General features: G+C 38.1%; 1 protein-coding gene across 5 annotated transcripts in view; it reads left to right on the forward strand.

The window, feature by feature from the left end:
* IQSEC1 (IQ motif and Sec7 domain ArfGEF 1) overlaps window positions 1-17,331 on the forward strand; it is a 2,803,266-nt gene that overhangs the window by 1,085,090 nt on the left and 1,700,845 nt on the right. For all 5 annotated transcript variants that reach the window (XM_044078078.1, XM_044078079.1, XM_044078080.1 and 2 more), the window contains exon 2: window positions 11,876-11,941. In XM_044078078.1, coding sequence (XP_043934013.1) covers window positions 11,916-11,941 — 26 coding nt within the window. In that variant the 5' untranslated portion in view covers window positions 11,876-11,915. The remainder of the gene's footprint in view (window positions 1-11,875; window positions 11,942-17,331) is intronic.

The following is a 17,331-nucleotide window of genomic DNA, read 5'->3' on the forward strand; positions in this document are numbered from 1 at the left end:
AGGAGCAAACTATTATGGTGATCATTAAAAATGTTCAACGACTTAGAGTACATTTACTGAGACTCAAACAACAGCCTGTCAGTGAATCACAAATAATATTCAGAGAGCAGATTTTATTATTATACATTTCACTAATACAGAAAAAAGGATGTTAGAAGGATAACATACTGCTTTCTTCATGTTCTTTGATACTGTAAATCTTTTACTATTTTACCTCTCCTGTTTCTATTAGGTGATAAATTTTCTTCATTTGGTCCTTTATAAATTGTTATCCTTTTATCAACTGAGTGTCATGGGATGTGGAACAGCCTGCTGAACTATGACAAAATAGGATCTCAGTTTATATTTTGTCTGAGAGTAAAAGCTTTGGGAAAGCATTACTCCTCTGTATATTGTTCAACATTGTAAGAAATTGGAGTATAAACTAAATAGTCCAGAAACAATACACAACTGTTAGATCATTAAGTGCGATAAATAAAAAAAATGTAAATATATACAACCTGCTTTAGCTACTGAATGCATGGAAGTTCTTTCCTGAACACTGAAAACTGCCAGAATGAAAAGATATAGGAACAGGCTAATGTCAAGATAGGTAAATTTTAAAACAAAGCAAGCTATCCAGAAAATAAAATGACATTAACATTGTTATGCCCTCTCTTTCATATTAGGGGTATATTCAAGTGAAAATACATTTAAAACATTAATAAAAGTAAAAAATCTTCATATCAATAAAAAAAAAAACAGTTGTACTTCTGACAAGTTCATGGTGTGAATATGTTTTTTCTCAGGTTTCTTGTGCAGTTTTCATTCTGTACTCTATTATCCTTTACACGTTCCTTATCTTCATCACAATGTTGCAATTTCTTATCATGTAAAGGTCATTCCTGGTATGAAAATGTTTTTAACATGTAGTCATGTCCTGGGATGGGGTGGAGTGCTTCATTTGTTCCGAGAAAGGCCATAATTGGGAAATCATTGTTCTTTAGTCAAGGCCAAGAAGCCTGTATTCTAATTTAGTTAAATGATTGATATTCAGAATGTTAAACTATATATATTTAGAGTCTGTTTTAAAATACACTCCATATAATCCAGTTAAGTGTAGGTTTACTGCTTACTTTCAATGTACTGATCCATATTAGATTATTAGCAGACTGGAATTGCTACAAACAAACGTTTTGGTTTCAATTGTTAATTTAAAACATTAGTGCTATGTTAGTCGCGCGCGTGCGTTTGTGTGTGTGTGTGTGTGTGTGTGTGTGTGTGTGTGTGTGTGTGTGTGTGTGTGTGTGTGTGTGTGTGTGAATGTAATCAGTACACAGAACGACATAATGTAGCTCTTTATCTGTGTTGATTGGTACATACATTATATAATAAAACGTTTCTATACAAGATTACATCTATATCATGCAATGTAGCATACTAAAATGTTCCATATTTTAGGACCACATTTCAACATAAATTGTGTTTTCTTTTTTGCTTTCTGAGCAAAAGTTATTTTTGCTAATTTGGAAAAATATAGGTATCTATCTTAATGTGAATTTTAGTTTACTGTTCTCTGCAGTTACTGAAATGGGGCATTAAGAAGGTAGAATGAAAGTCTAAGAAAATGTTTTAAGTTAAACTGTTTGCTGGCTGCTCTTGCACCATTAAAATCATCCTATCTTAACCTCTGTGGAGTACATACAGAGTTTAATCTAAACTAGGCTTCTAGAACAAAATTAATGAAAGCAGAGCACAGCACATGATTCCCAGTCAGTGCTTTTAACTGAGATCGAGCAGGAAATAGTGTGCAAACTAGTGATGTATTCTGAAGCATGATAGACACACAGTGGGATGAATTATCTCAAAGTCATAAAGAACACTAACCTACTTTATTTCAGATCCCGTTGAGAGTTTTGTCCTCTGTAAGCTTGCTTTTGTTAAGTGTGATAAATGAATGGCAAACTAGCATTCCAGGTAGATGTGGAATAGATTAGCAAGATTTCTGGGCTTCACTGGAATTATTGTTTTATTGAAATAAAACAGTCAAGGTAGTAAATGCTTCCGGGTTACATCCAAACCCTTCATCAGTCTGATGAAGGGTTTGGATGTAACCTGAAAGCGCTTAATACCTTGACTGTTCTATTTCAATAAAATGAAATTGTTTGAAGTTTATCTGCATTTTGCGTTTGCACCGTTTGATACCTTCACCCTGAATCTGTTCGTTGGATTTATTGAACTGGAATTCTTGTTTATTCATACTTCCCAGTACAGGGAGCAAGTTTCATTGTCTTCCTAAAAAGATAGTTTAAAGTAAAATGCATTATCAGTATCTTGACTATGCTTGCAAATATTGTAGGCCATCTAGGTTATGTATTTGCTTGTTTGTTTTTGCTGAAATAGTTACCAGATTTAAAGACTGACTGTACGTTTGCAAAACAGTACACTGAACTAGCTGCCTTATGTTGTCTGTCCATCTGCAGCTTTTTCTGTTTACATTTCCATTGATATAATCATAATTCATAATTCTTGGGAAAAACAGTAAATGCATATGAAAGCTGTAGATGGCATTCCAAGATGTAGATTTTATTTTAAATGTAGTTCTTCTTTGCTTACTGTGTATTCTTCTGGTCTGCATCTGAGACTCATACATCTATATACCTTACAGCATGAAATTTCTCAGGTGAATGTAATATTGTGCTAAATATCAGTCTTCCACCTCTTCAGACTGGAAATGGACAACTCTAATCATTTTTACTAAATCCTTAAAACCCCACTCCTTTTCATCATATTTTACGTATAACATCCATCTCTCAAGCTTAACTAAGCCATTATAGAAAGCTATCTCAGTACAGCTTTTTGATTGAATAAATATCATAAACTAAATTGATACAAACATGGCTGCCATGCTCATTAAATTGATACAAACATGGCTACCATGCTAGTTATTTTGCCATGACAGTTATGCAGTAGCTATATGATTACATTCTGAAGGTTATGGCTGATCCTTGATTACTAAAGCTTTCTTAACTGACCTGACAAAAGTTTTGATTTGGTTAGTTACTCTCTCCTTATCTAAACACTTGATGTCTATAGATGTTCTCCAGTTGTTTTAGAAACCAATTATAACTGTTGCTCTGACTCCAAGAAAATCAGCACTTGATTATCTCAGGGCCCTGTACTGTTTATTATTTTGTTGTTCATTCATTTTGTCATCTTAGATCATCTTAGTTTTATCACGCTAATGAAAAGTTTATCACACAACAGTGATCCCTTAACCATCAGGTCAAATAATAGTCAGTACAGGACTTGGATCTTGGGAAAATTGGATCAAGTACCAGTGCCTCATTGGCCATGACCTATATGACTTTGGCACTGGAGAAACAGATGCAGACAGGTGGGAGTGAGTGGTTCATGCTAGCTCAATATTGAGTAGGGAAGTTATCTGGTCCACTGCAATGTCAGCATTTACAAGAGGAAGGAGTATACAGTATGCACTGTATGGATTTGGGGTGGGAATTATGCCGATAACTTGACACATTCCTTAAAAGCAAAAACTCTGAAAAAGTTTTACAGAAAGCACTTTCTGTGAAACTTGGAGTAAACCTCATTTTGCAGGTGAACAAGCAACCCTGCACCCCCATGTGGTTGTACATCCTTCCCCAACCTTATAGATTCACAGGTTCATAGGTAGGTACTAGGCTATCGACCCAAGGGCCTACGTAAGCCTAGTCAACAAGGTTCCCTAGCTTACGCCATCCAAGAAAGTTATTTTCCTTTGCCAGTGTCGAGCAGAGACAGAGAAGTGATCCCTGGGGTGTATTTCCTGTTTCCCATCCACTCATCAAGATTTTTCTTCAAGAGTGCTATTGAAGAACTTTGCTTGACGTAGATGGGTAGCCTGTTCCAGAGTATGGGAAGTCTCTGGGAATGGAATCTATCTCTCCAGCATGTCCTGATTATTGTGGTGACAAGGTTTAGGTCCCTAGAGTGTGTAGCTCGGAAGGATTGGGATTTCTTTAGGTGTAGTATGTCCAACAGCTCTGAGTTTGACATAGCTTTATATGTTAGGCAGAGATCACCTTGGAGTAGGTGATATGCTACAGAGTAAAGCTGGAGTTTGTTGAGGCGGTCAGTGTAGGGCATTTGTTTGAGGCCAGTAATCCTCTTTGTGAAGTACTTCTGTGGCCTTTCCAGCTGCTGTAGATGTCTTGTGAGGTACATTCCAAATCTGGAATCACAAAATAGAGAAAAGGGAGGGATGCACTATTAGTGTCACTGAAACAGCGCTTGCCAAAATTTGCCATCGACACACTGACCCACTGTCTAGAAGATAAGTCCTCATTCACACAATCACTTCCATGAGGCAAATGTGAAAAAAAATGCACATGACCACAGAGTAAGGTACTGCAGTGCTCACTTTTCTAGGCATGCATATTAGCTCTCACTTTTGTAGGCATGCATATTAGCACTCACTTTTGTAGGCATGCATATCAGCGCTCATTTTTCTAAGTATGCATATTAGCACTCACTTTTTTTAAGCATGCATATTAGCGCTCCATTTTTGAAGCATGCATATTAGCGTTCACTTTTTGAAGCATGCATATTAGCTCTCACTTTTGTAGGTATGTGTATTAGCTTTCATTTTTGTAGGCAACATGTTAGCTCTCACTTTTGAAAGCGTGCATATTAGCACTCACTTTTGTAGGCATGCATATCAGTGCTCATTTTTGTAAGCATGCATATTAGCTCTCACTTTTGTAGGCATGCATATTAGCGCTCACTTTTGTAAGCATGTATATTAGTTGCTGAGGAAGAGCTAGGGCTTAAAATAGAAAACCCTGATTCATTGAGAAGGATAATGGCCTTGCACCCACCAGTTGACCTCTGTCCCTAGTAGAAATGAATAGGCCAGAGAGCTCTTGCCTTGTGGGGGATAAAGGGGTTATTTGACTGGATGGGCAAAGATTAATAGATACTGGGAAACCAGGAACAAAAACATGCATATATCTCAGTATAAAGAAAATAAAATCATTGTTATATGAGGTACCGATACTCAGAATGTAGACTTAATGTTTGGCATCATATTAACATTACAAAATGTAGATTTAATATTCAACATGCTACTGATACTCTGAATGTAGACTTAATGTTTGGCATCATACTAACATTACAAAATGTAGATTTAATACTCAGCATGCTACTGATACTCTGAATGTAGACCTTCAAAGGACAAAACCACCACCATAACAGGTACAAGTATGCAAAATCTGAAGGTAATGCTACTCAATGCTAGAAGTCTAAACCTCAAAATGCACTCTCTCGAGGCACTCCTAAAAATGGAGAACATCGATATCTGTGCAGTAACTGGGACCTGGTTCAAGGCTCCAGAGAGCACCCCTGCAATACCAGGCTACAACTCTTACCACACTTTTCGGCCACTAAACCAGGACCGAAACACTAAAGGTGGAGGAGTGTCAATATTCACCAAGGATATTCACACCACCAGGCTAGTTGGCCAACACAATGTGTCTGAAATTCTCCAAGTGCAACTAACACTAGGTAAGACTGCAATCTAAATTGTAGCTTGCTACAGATCCCCCACCATACCCCAAGATTCTCACTACACCTTTCTAAACATACTGGAAAATATTAAGATAGAACCAAACACCCTAATACTGGGTGATTTTAACTACCCTGCCATTAACTGGGAAAACTACTCATGTCCCAACACCTTTGCACAACGGTTCTTGGAATTCATAAATTCCAATGCCCTGGATCAACTAATCCATAGTCCCACCAGGGGCTCCAATATCCTAGACCTGGTCATTACCAACATGGGAAATCAATGCTCCATACCTATGGTCACCCCCTCGTTAGTCAGGTCTGACCATAAGCTAATCACCCTTAACATCCACATCCCACCCCACCCCCCAGTAAAGAAACCACCATAAAAAACATCTCTAAAGCCAACTTCATGCTACTCAAGTCAGAAGTGACAAACTTCATGACACCCATGCAGACGGGAACTGAAAGTTCAACTGCTGAATCCTACACTACGGCACTGTACGAGCACATCCACTCATGCATGAATCGTGCCATCCCAAATAGAACCAAAATGCTCTCATCCAAAAAAGGAAGCCAATCTGGTGGTCCCCTGCCATAAACAAACTTTACAACAAAAGGAAGAAACTTTTGCAGAAAAGAGGAAAATCCCAGGATGCAAAAAACTCCCTTACTAGCCTCAGTAAGAAACTGAGATGCCTCATAAAATCCTCCAAAGCTAGTTACGAAAATAAAATTGCCATAGATTCCAAAGACAACCACAAAGCATTCTATAATTATGTCAAGAATCTAAATGGCAATGCTCAGATCTGCTCTGAGCTAAAACAGAATGGCATTAAATATACTGATCCGAAGGATATTGCCAATATCCTGGCAGATCAATTCAGTGCCAACTTCACCCCACTCTCACCCCCTAAATGGCCCATCTCAATACCGGAAGATTGCCAAATTCCAGTAATAACGGCCACACAGGTACAAAACGCACTCTCTAAAGCCAAGAATACAGCATCCATGGGACCAGATGACATCCCGGCTGTGTACTACATGAACTACAATATGAACTGGCACCTCACCTAAGTGTCATGTTTAATCATAGCCTCACCTCAGGTTTTGTGCCCACTGAGTGGCGCAGAGCTATAGTTATCCCAATCCACAAGGGAGGATCCACCTTGGATCCCGGAAACTACCGTCCCATCAGTCTGACAAGCCTTATCTGCAAGGCCATGGAGCGTATTATCATGGAACTTATAAACAAAGACATTGGCAACCTTCAAACACTGGACCCCACCCAGTTTGGGTTTGTGAAGGGCCGATCTTGTCTCCTGAACCTGATTGACTTCTTTGAATCAGTCTCCAGAGCCATGGACAAGGGTAAGGTGGTCCACAAAGCCTATCTAGACCTTGCCAAGGCCTTTGACACCATCCCCCACTCTGGAATCATAGATAAACTTACTAAGTTGGGCATTAATCCCTATGTCACCCAATGGGTTGCTAAATGGCTTACTGATAGAACCCACACTGTAAAAGTAGCCGACTCCAAATCCAGCTCCAGACAAGTGACAAGTGGAGTACCTCAGGGTTCAGTCCTGGGGCCGCTCTTGTTTGGCATCTACTTCTCTGAAGTACAGGTCAACACTAAGGGACTCTGGCTAACAAAGTTTGCAGATGACTGCAAACTGGGAGCCATTATTGAATCCCCAAATGATGTGGATACTCTACAAAAGGGCCTTACAGAAACAGATGCTTGGTGCCAGAGCCATGGGCTCAAGCTCAATGCCAAGAAATGTATTGTTATCCCCTTTGGGAAAAACATGTATCCATGAATTACCATATAGGTGGCAGTACACTAAACACAGAAAGTGTGATAAGAGACTTAGGGACACAGGTGGACAGTGGTCTCACCTTCGATAACCATATCGCCACAACAGTCAGGAAATCCTTCTATGTGGCACACCTCATCACAAAGGGCTTTTCATCCAGAAAAAAGGAGGTCATTGTCCCACTGTACTCATCCCTCATTAGACCCATTATAGAATACAATGCCCCATTTGGTATGTACCTCTCAAGACATCTGCAACAACTGGAAAGGCCTCAGAAATACCTCACTAAAAGAATCACAGGCCTAAAGCAGATGCCCTATGCTGACTGCCTTAAAAAACTCCAGCTATACTCTGTCACATATCGTCTACTCAGAGGCGATCTCTGCTTAACATACAAGGCCATGTCAAACCCAGAGCTGTTGGACATGCTACACTTAAAGAAATCCCAATCCCTCAGAGCTACACGCTCCAGGGATCTAAACCTTGTCATCACAATAAACAAAACATGTTGGAGGGATAGGTTCCTGACCCAGGGACTCCCCAGACTCTGGAATAGATTGCCCATACATGTCAAGCAGAGTGCCTCTTTGGACCTCTTCAAGTGGAACCTTGACGATTGGATGGGAGAAAGGAAATTCACCCCAGGGATCACGTCAGTCGCCCTGCTAGACAGGGGTCCAGGAAAGTAAATAATGTGGGAAGAAATATTCAGGGAATTGTTATGGCTAGGCTTGTATAGGCCCTAGGGCTGATAGCCTAGTACTAACCTATGAACCTATGAAACTATAATGTTTGGCATCATACTAATATTACAAAATGTAGATTTAATACTCAACATGATACTGATACTCCAAATGTAGACTTAATGTTTGGCATCATACTAATATTACAAAATGTAGATTTAATACTCAACATGATACTGATACTCCAAATGTAGACTTAATGTTTGGCATCATACTAATATTACAAAATGTAGATTTAATACTCAACATGATACTGATACTCCAAATGTAGACTTAATGTTTGTCATCATACTAACATTACAAAATGTAGATTTAATACTCAGCATGCTACTGATACTCTGAATGTAGACTTAATGTTTGGCATCATACTAATATTACAAAATGTAGATTTAATACTCAACATGCTACTGATACTCTGAATGTAGACTTAATGTTTGGCATCATACTAATATTACAAAATGTAGATTTAATACTCAACATGATACTGATACTCCAAATGTAGACTTAATGTTTGGCATCATACTAATATTACAAAATGTAGATTTAATACTCAACATGATACTGATACTCCAAATGTAGACTTAATGTTTGGCATCATATTAATATTACAAAATGTAGATTTAATACTCAGCATGCTACTGATACACCAAATGTAGACTTAATGTTTGGCATCATACTAATATTACAAAATGTAGATTTAATACTCAACATGATACTGATACTCCAAATGTAGACTTAATGTTTGGCATCATATTAATATTACAAAATGTAGATTTAATACTCAGCATGCTACTGATACACCAAATGTAGACTTAATGTTTGGCATCATATTAATATTACAAAATGTAGATTTAATACTCAGCATGCTACTGATACACCAAATGTAGACTTAATGTTTGGCATCATACTAATATTACAAAATGTAGATTTAATACTCAGCATGCTACTGATAGTCTGAATGTAGACTTAATGTTTGGCATCATACTAACATTACAAAATGTAGATTTAATGCTCAGCATGATACTGATACTCCAGAATACATACTTAATACCCTGCTAGTTGTCCTAGAAAGATTCCAAATCACCTTACTTCACATGCTGGAGCTGCTCCCTGGAAGAAGATTTTATCACCTTTTCCCAAGTAGAAACTCATGTTGCTTGCCTACTATTCTACAAAGAACTGTTGTATTCTTCAAAATTCAAGTAAATAAAATATACAGATACATCATATTTGTACCACATCTTAAACACTGTTGTCAAACATTGAGTAAAACATTCTGGATTGCTGTGAAGGAAGGGAGCATTTTACAATTATCCTAATGTTTGAATTACCTTAACTGAATTACTGCCATCTGCCTAGTACATGTAGTGTCTCACAGCATCTCAGCATTATTTCAGATTCGCTGCAAGGGATGCAGTAAACATCCAGTATCTCTGTAGCAATACAATAGTGTTTTCTGTTATCTTAGCCCATCTTCCCTACCCCCTTCACCAAGGAAACTTTAAGAAAATCAATTCTTTCAGACCCAAGTGCTTCAGTACCTCAGTAGGTTCAGTGCCATAGACATAGACTTCTGCCCAGATGCGCAGCTGTTAATGCCGATACTCTAACTGCAGTTTGTACAGTTATACCTTAGTCACATTTAACATGTTGCCTTTTATCGGTCATCCTTCTGGTCAAACACACACACATATATCAACTAAAAGTAATTGAAATGAGGCAAAAGTAATTCCCAGTATAACGAATCCACAAGTCAATAAGTACAATTGTATAAAAAGCACCGGGTTTTATTGAACAGATAAGCGCTTTCGCTATGATAGCTTCATCAGATCTACAATTAAAACCAGAAATACCAGAATATAAGGGAAACAACCCTAATTAACCAGCCTATCAAGTTGTAAATTAAATAAACACTTAAAGCAGTATCATCAAATAAAAACAACAGTTCTAATAATTGTATTAAAACCTAAACAAACAATATATGCATAGCTTAATAACCTATAAATATAAAAAGCAAATCAACAAACATACATGAATACATCTAAAAACATATAAAAAACATCATATGCATATGCACACTAAAAATAACATTACATACATTCAGCTGATATTCCTACGCTGCCTCAACCTAGGTTTGATTGAGGCACGTTCATTGAGGCCTGATCCTCGATCTGCTCTCAACAAAACTACCCATTCACATTCTTTGCTCTCTGTATAATTCAGAATATCACCCCCCCTCTTATTTGGAGTAACTACCTCTAAAACCCTAAATAAAAATCCATGACCTGCACCAGACAGAGCTACATGTTTCGCCAAGGCATTATGTAGGTTACCTTTCTTAATATGGTAAACATGCTCTCTTATCCTATCTCACAGAGGACGGTTAGTCTTACCCACATAGAATGAGCCGCATGATATACAAGTAGCCAAATACACAACATGAGAAGTCATGCAATCTGCTTCTATAGTCGTGTCAAAAGTTACTTTCAAATCAGGATGTGAAAAAGAAGTACTTACATCTATAAAAGAACTATTCTGAATTATACAGAGAGCAAAGAATGTGAATGGATAGTTTTGTTGAGAGCAGATCGAGGATCAGGCCTCAATGAACATGCCTCAATCAAACCTAGGTTGAGGCAGCGTAGGAATATCAGATGAATGTATGTAATGTTATTTTTAGTGTGCATATGCATATTATGTTTTTTATATGTTTTTATATGTATTCATGTATGTTTGTTGATTTGCTTTTTATATTTATAGGTTATTAAGCTATGCATATATTGTTTGTTTAGGTTTTAATACAATTATTAGAACTGTTGTTTTTATTTGATGATACTGCTTTAAGTGTTTATTTAATTTACAACTTGATAGGCTGGTTAATTAGGGTTGTTTCCCTTATATTCTGGTATTTCTGGTTTTAATTGTAGATCTGATGAAGCTATCATAGCGAAAGCGCTTATCTGTTCAATAAAACCCGGTGCTTTTTATACAATTGGACTTATTGACTTGTGGATTCGTTATACTGGGAATTACTTTTGCCTCATTTCAATTACTTTTATTTGATTTTAGTTAGCTGTTTGTTGGAGAGAGGCATTAACTTGGTGTGGCAGCTGTTTTATAACTTTATTACATTTTCACACACACATATATGCCTTTCCGCCCTTTCTCATTCCCTGCCCTCTCCTCCCTTCCACCAGCACTCATCTTTAATCATCGCTAACACGTGTATGCCATTCCTGTTTATTTCTAATCTGTAGTTCTTTCTTTGAGTGCAAGCACTGATTACCTGCGCGACTAAACAGTTGGCATCTGTTTGGTTTTAAAACTGAGACATCTTGTATAAGATTCTGTGACTGCATACTGATTAATGTGTGATACTCTGAACAGGATATTAACGGTTTACTATTCATTCCTTAATCTTGTCAGTACTCAGTAACTGTATTCCTTCGTATAGTGTACTGTTAATGATAATGTTACTATCTCCTGTTCACTATGCAATCCATTGTCTGAAATGTTTTATCAATGAGTTTTAACCAAAAACCTTCATTCATGGCTAAAATGAGACCATAAATAAATAGCAAATGACTAAACAGAAGATGCACAAATGACAATGCACACCATGGCATTATGTGAAAATAAGCAAACAGTGTAAACTGTACAAAGTGAAACTAGAAGACTGTTGCAAAATATATTATGTATGCATTCTATTTGTATTTTCTTTTGATAACTGAGATTTATTCATCTGAAACTCAAATGTCCTATTTTTAGGGGTGGTCCAAGCCAGACTGGTATAGCAGTTTCAAGCAGAATGCAGTCTAGACAAGGAACATACAGGTAAATATGCAATTTACTGTATTCATTTATTTATAGACTATAAATGTTACCAAGGCATCAGTATGATTAGAAACCTGTAGATTGTAAATGCAATTTGATTTCAAACCTAATAAGTGTTGTTGAACTGTACTTCCTTAATGTTTCCTGGCATAATGGTTAACAGACCATCTTAGGAAATGGGATGAAATGTGATGTAAAGTCATCACAAAAGAGTAAGAGGATCGTCTTATAATGGCGAAGGCGGTGATGATTAATAACAATCAGAGTTGTATATTGTAATTTGGAAAGGGTATTGTGAATGAAAATGCAGTTATGAATTGCAAAGAAATATCTACCACTGATTTTTCTTGAGACGTAGTAGATGACAGTCTTATTTTTTTCAGCCACTTTCTTTACATTAATTTTATATCTTATGTTCTACATCTTCAATATCTATTTTTTAATCATAAGTAAGGTCATATTGCTGTGGTAACGATTTAGCAGTTATATGTAGCTTTATAAAGTTGTGCTGCAAAATCTATATATTTCTGTAGTACATGTTTTTACTGTGTGCGTTATTCAGGGTCAAACGTGGATATGAGATATTTAACTGTTGTTAATACTTTGGTGAAGAGAGGCAGTCACAGAAGAATGAACATCTCCACTTAGTCAAGCCTACTTATTGACAGGGTTTCAGAAAAAGAATGATTGTTCTGGTGTGATTAAATTATTGTGTGTTCACTTCCCTCCTTTGCAGTTTGTTAACTGGGTTTGTCCCACTTTACCATTTGAATGAATGAGGAGAATAACTAGTTTGCAGATGTTACTCCATTTTAAAGCTCTCCCATTCTTTTCTATATAAAAATGTTAAATTGTAGTTTTTGGACCTTTTTCAGAAATATGTTCTTGTTTTCTATAAATATGACAAGTTTCTACAAAATTCTTCTATTGCGTGGAAATGTTAAACATCTGCTTGTACTTAATCAGAAAACAAAGGAGGTTTAGACATCATTTAAAAATAAACAAATACTGTTATTCTAACTGTGGATTTATTTTACAAAAAATTTCAGAAACAATGATTCACATAATAAAAGATACTCTGCACAATAACATTTGTTTATGTTTCACTAATTATAAAAAAAGTTGTGTGTGTATGCATATATATATATATATATATATGTGTGTGTGTGTGTGTGTGTATATATATATATATATATATATATATATATATATATATATATATATATATATATATATACATACATATATCTATATATGTCTTTCGGCTTTTCCTGGTTAGGGGTCGCCACAGTGGAACTCCGGTCCGCTAATGATTGGCAGTGGATTTTAACGATGCCAAGTTGTCAGCCCAACACCCAACCTTCAAAGAAGGCACACCCATTCATGCTCGCTCCTACCTGCATGTCTTTAACGTCACTCAACCATGGGGAGGACATGCAGACTCCACATCAAACGGGAGAACCCCTTGCTGTGAGGAGACAATGCTAACCGCTGCACCACTGCGGCTACCACACACACACACATATATATATATATATATATATATATATATATATATATATATATATAGATATATATATGAGTAGATTTACTACCAACATTTAGATCAGCACTTACGTGAAGCAGGGAATGTCAAAAAGCTGTTTTCAAGTTTTCGTAATGCCGATCCAGAAAATGTTTGACTCCACATTAACAAATGGCAGTGCGCATTAGCTAATGTGGAATCGATGTTCTGATACCCGATCCCACTACAGTGGGGATCAGGAAATGTACCCTTTTCTTACTGTAGTATGATCTCGGAGCTGGAATATATAATATGCAGGGAGTGTGGGGGGTCAGGGGGATTTGTCTCCCTGGATAGACATTACTGGTAACACGGACATTTCTGAAATTTTGGTAATTTCTTATTCCCTAACCCCTGATCAATCTGGCAACCTCAGTAAACAGGTTCTAGATGTTATACATGAGGCCGGATGCCCTAGCACTAGAAAGTCTTATGCTGACAAATGGAAAAGGTTCTGCACCTGGATTCAGGCTAGGGAGCCAATACGGCACAGCCCTCCCTCCCTCACATCCTGGATTACCTAGCTGTCCTGCTACACAGTGGTCTCTCTTTTTCCTGTATTAAAATTCATGCTCCTGCTATCTCTGCTCATTTCCCCACTGAGGAGCCCCTTTTCTCACACCCTCTGATCAAACAGTTCCTAAGAGGGGCTAGCAACTTGAGGCCACCCAGAGGAGCACCAATCCCAGCCTGGTACCTTAACTTTGTATTGGAAAAGCTCACCCTGCCCCCCTTTGAACCAGCCTCTTCAGCAGAGCTAAGATTTCTCTCATGGAAGACAGCTTTTCTTCTGGCCATCACTTCAGCCAGAAGGGTCTCCAAGCTGCAAGCATGCATGGCTGTGGAACCCTTCATCATCTTCCATGCTGACAGGTATCCCTCAGAACTAATCCATCCTTCATGCCCAAGGTGGTGTCCAGTGTGGCTCTCAACCAATCCATTCATTTGCCCACCTTTTCCCCTAACCCACAGAACAAGGGGGAAAGGATACTGCACTCTCTAGATGTGCACAGACAGCTCAGATTCTATCTAGACAGGAATAAATCATTCATAAAGTCTGATCAATTCCTGGTTAGCTTTGCTGCAGGGACAGAGGGCAAAGCCATCTCCAAACAAACCATTTCCAAATGGATAGCACACTACATCAATTTCTGCTACAAGCAACACAGAAAGCCTCCCCCCAAGGGGGTCAGGACTCACTCCACCAGAGCAGCCTCCACTTCTGTAGCTTTCCTCAGAGGAGTCCCCACCAGGGACATCCTGGAGGCTGCCACCTGGATATCTGTTCACACCTTTACCAAACATTACCACCTGCCTATCTTCTCCAAATCCAGGGCAGGGTTTGCCTCTCCAGTCTTGCAGGGCATCCTAGCCAGCCCCTAGTTTCCTTGACTGACTCTACCCATTTCCTCATCTTTGGGAATCAACCCAAATGTGATGACTGCAACAGTGAAACATGAAGAACATAGTACAGTTGTGTACACTTAACCTAAATGTAGATGTTCGAGTGTCTTCACTGTTGCAGTCCTGGTTTCCCTCCCTCCATCCCCCTCTTCTTTCTTCTCTTTTCTTACAAGGGAAATATTAGTATTTACTTTCTACTGGTGGGGTTCTTCCACCAGAACCTGGCTCCCACTTGGGGGTCCTGACAGGTTAGGGCAAGAAAAGCCTGATGTAATGACGTCGACTGCCTTATTTTATACTACTGACGACCTGACGTCAGTCCTGAAGCGACAGCAACCGACACAAAAATACTGAGCCCCTGGTATTCGGGCCGGCCAAAGGCTACCCTGACAGAGATAACCCAAATGTGATGACTGCAACAGTAAATACACTCGAACATCTACATTTATGGAAAGTGTACACAACTGTAGTTTCTTAAGCCAGAAAATAGTAATTACCCAGCCCGCATAGGGCACATTCTGCACAATATGTTATCTTTTATTAATTTACTATACACTTTGTTGTAAAGACACAGACTGGAAGGAATGTCATCTACCAGCTACACAGCTATATGCTAGACTTGTGTTGTTCAGGGTCTTTAATCACATAGATTCCAGTTTTTGGCCCTTACAGGTATAATTCACTATTAACTGTGTTCTGTGTGTTAACCCAGGTTTAACAAGATTTAGTGGCGCAGAGAAGGACAACTAAATGGTCAGCGTTGTTGCCTCACAGCAAGAGGTTCTCTGGTTCAGTTCTTGACTGGAGCTCCTTTTGTGCAGAGTCCGCATGTCCTCCCCATGATCAAGTAAACTTTAAAGACATGTAGGTAGGTGCATGAGTGTGTGTGCCTTCTGTGAAGGTTGGGCACTGGGCTGGCAACTCAACACTATAAAAATCCACTACCAATCAATAGTGGACCGGTGTTCTGCTGTGGTAATCCCTAACCAGGAAAAGCTGAAAGAAAGTGACAAAGAGAAGGACCTCAGTTTCCATTCTGTGCACTATACTAATATTGAAGATGAAAATATATAGCTTTGCTGACTTATTGTTATTGCTGTGAATATGTTACTGTGCAACATCTCATCGCAAGGTTTGCAAGCAAAAATCAGAAAATGTAAAGGTACGATTTCTTCATGTGATCAGATGCACTTAAAATCAAAGTTCTGAAGAAAATAGTGAAGCAGTATATTTAGAGACCTTTTATCCCAGTAACTGACTGTGGTTTGAAGATAGGATGAGGTTAAAGATTAACATGCTGGTAGGGGCTCTTGTATAGCTTTGACATTGGCCACATATCTATGATCATAGGTCTCCTGCTAGTCTGTTGTAGATTTATTTGACACAACTAGAAGATGTGGGGGTATTAACTATGATACAATGACAGAACTGCAGGAGACTGCTTTTAGCAGACCTGTCAGTGTCTTATCTAATGGATTAGGAACAAAGCTTAAAGTAATCATGTTCAAGGACCCAGAACCAGAGAGACTAGTCCATTTCGTTCAGGAGATAACAAAATAAAAGCATTTGTGTTGAGTGCTTTTCTGGGGGATAAGAAGAAGAAGAAAGCCTCGAAATGTTAATATTACCAAGTGTTTTATATTTCAGCCACCGCTGTTCTGTCACAGAAATACAGCCATAAAACTATGGGTCATGTCAGAGGTAACGCTATCATAATATGTAAGTAATGAAGCTTCTTTTCCCTGCCATCATCTTCAGCATCACTGTCACATTATGTCTGCACCAGATACTGCACCAACTACAATTAACAGGGTGTCTGCTTAATGGGTTCAGGGCTAAAGTGTTAGCAGTTTCATTAAGCATTATGATAGATGTGATGGAAACAAATACTTTGTCCTCTTCATTACACTCTTTGGGCTGGACAGAAAAATCACTCGGCCACGACAGTTTGGAAGGGGTGGGGGGGGGTGATTAAAGCTCAGGATTGTGTGCCAGCTAATACTAAAGTGAAAATCCCAGGGTAATAGTAGCTACATTCTTTGTACAGGTAGGTGTACTGCTTCAGCTTTGTAAAGCCTGGAACAGATTAGAAGAGAAAGACAGAGAGAAATTATTACTTAGCACCTTGCTTAATAATGCTGTATGTGCTGATTATAAGTAAAAAAATGCTTGCAGAAAGTTAGCATGCTTCGATAAGGATAAAAACAGCGTATTGTTTCCATACATAATGATCTGAAAATCCTTTTAAGAATAGCTGACAAAGTATTTAAAAGCATTGCTGAATTCATGAAACTGTGGATCACAAAATTCTGGATATGGTGATCCATGGTTGTTTTGCATTATGGTGTATTTTGGTTACCTTTACTGTTCACATTTCCCTCCATCCTCAGAATCATGAATTCCTTTAGAATTTTCTGACATC

Source organism: Protopterus annectens, chromosome 7.part0, assembly GCF_019279795.1.
Source record: "Protopterus annectens isolate FY-2018-M chromosome 7.part0, PAN1.0, whole genome shotgun sequence".
NCBI lineage: Eukaryota > Metazoa > Chordata > Ceratodontiformes > Protopteridae > Protopterus > Protopterus annectens.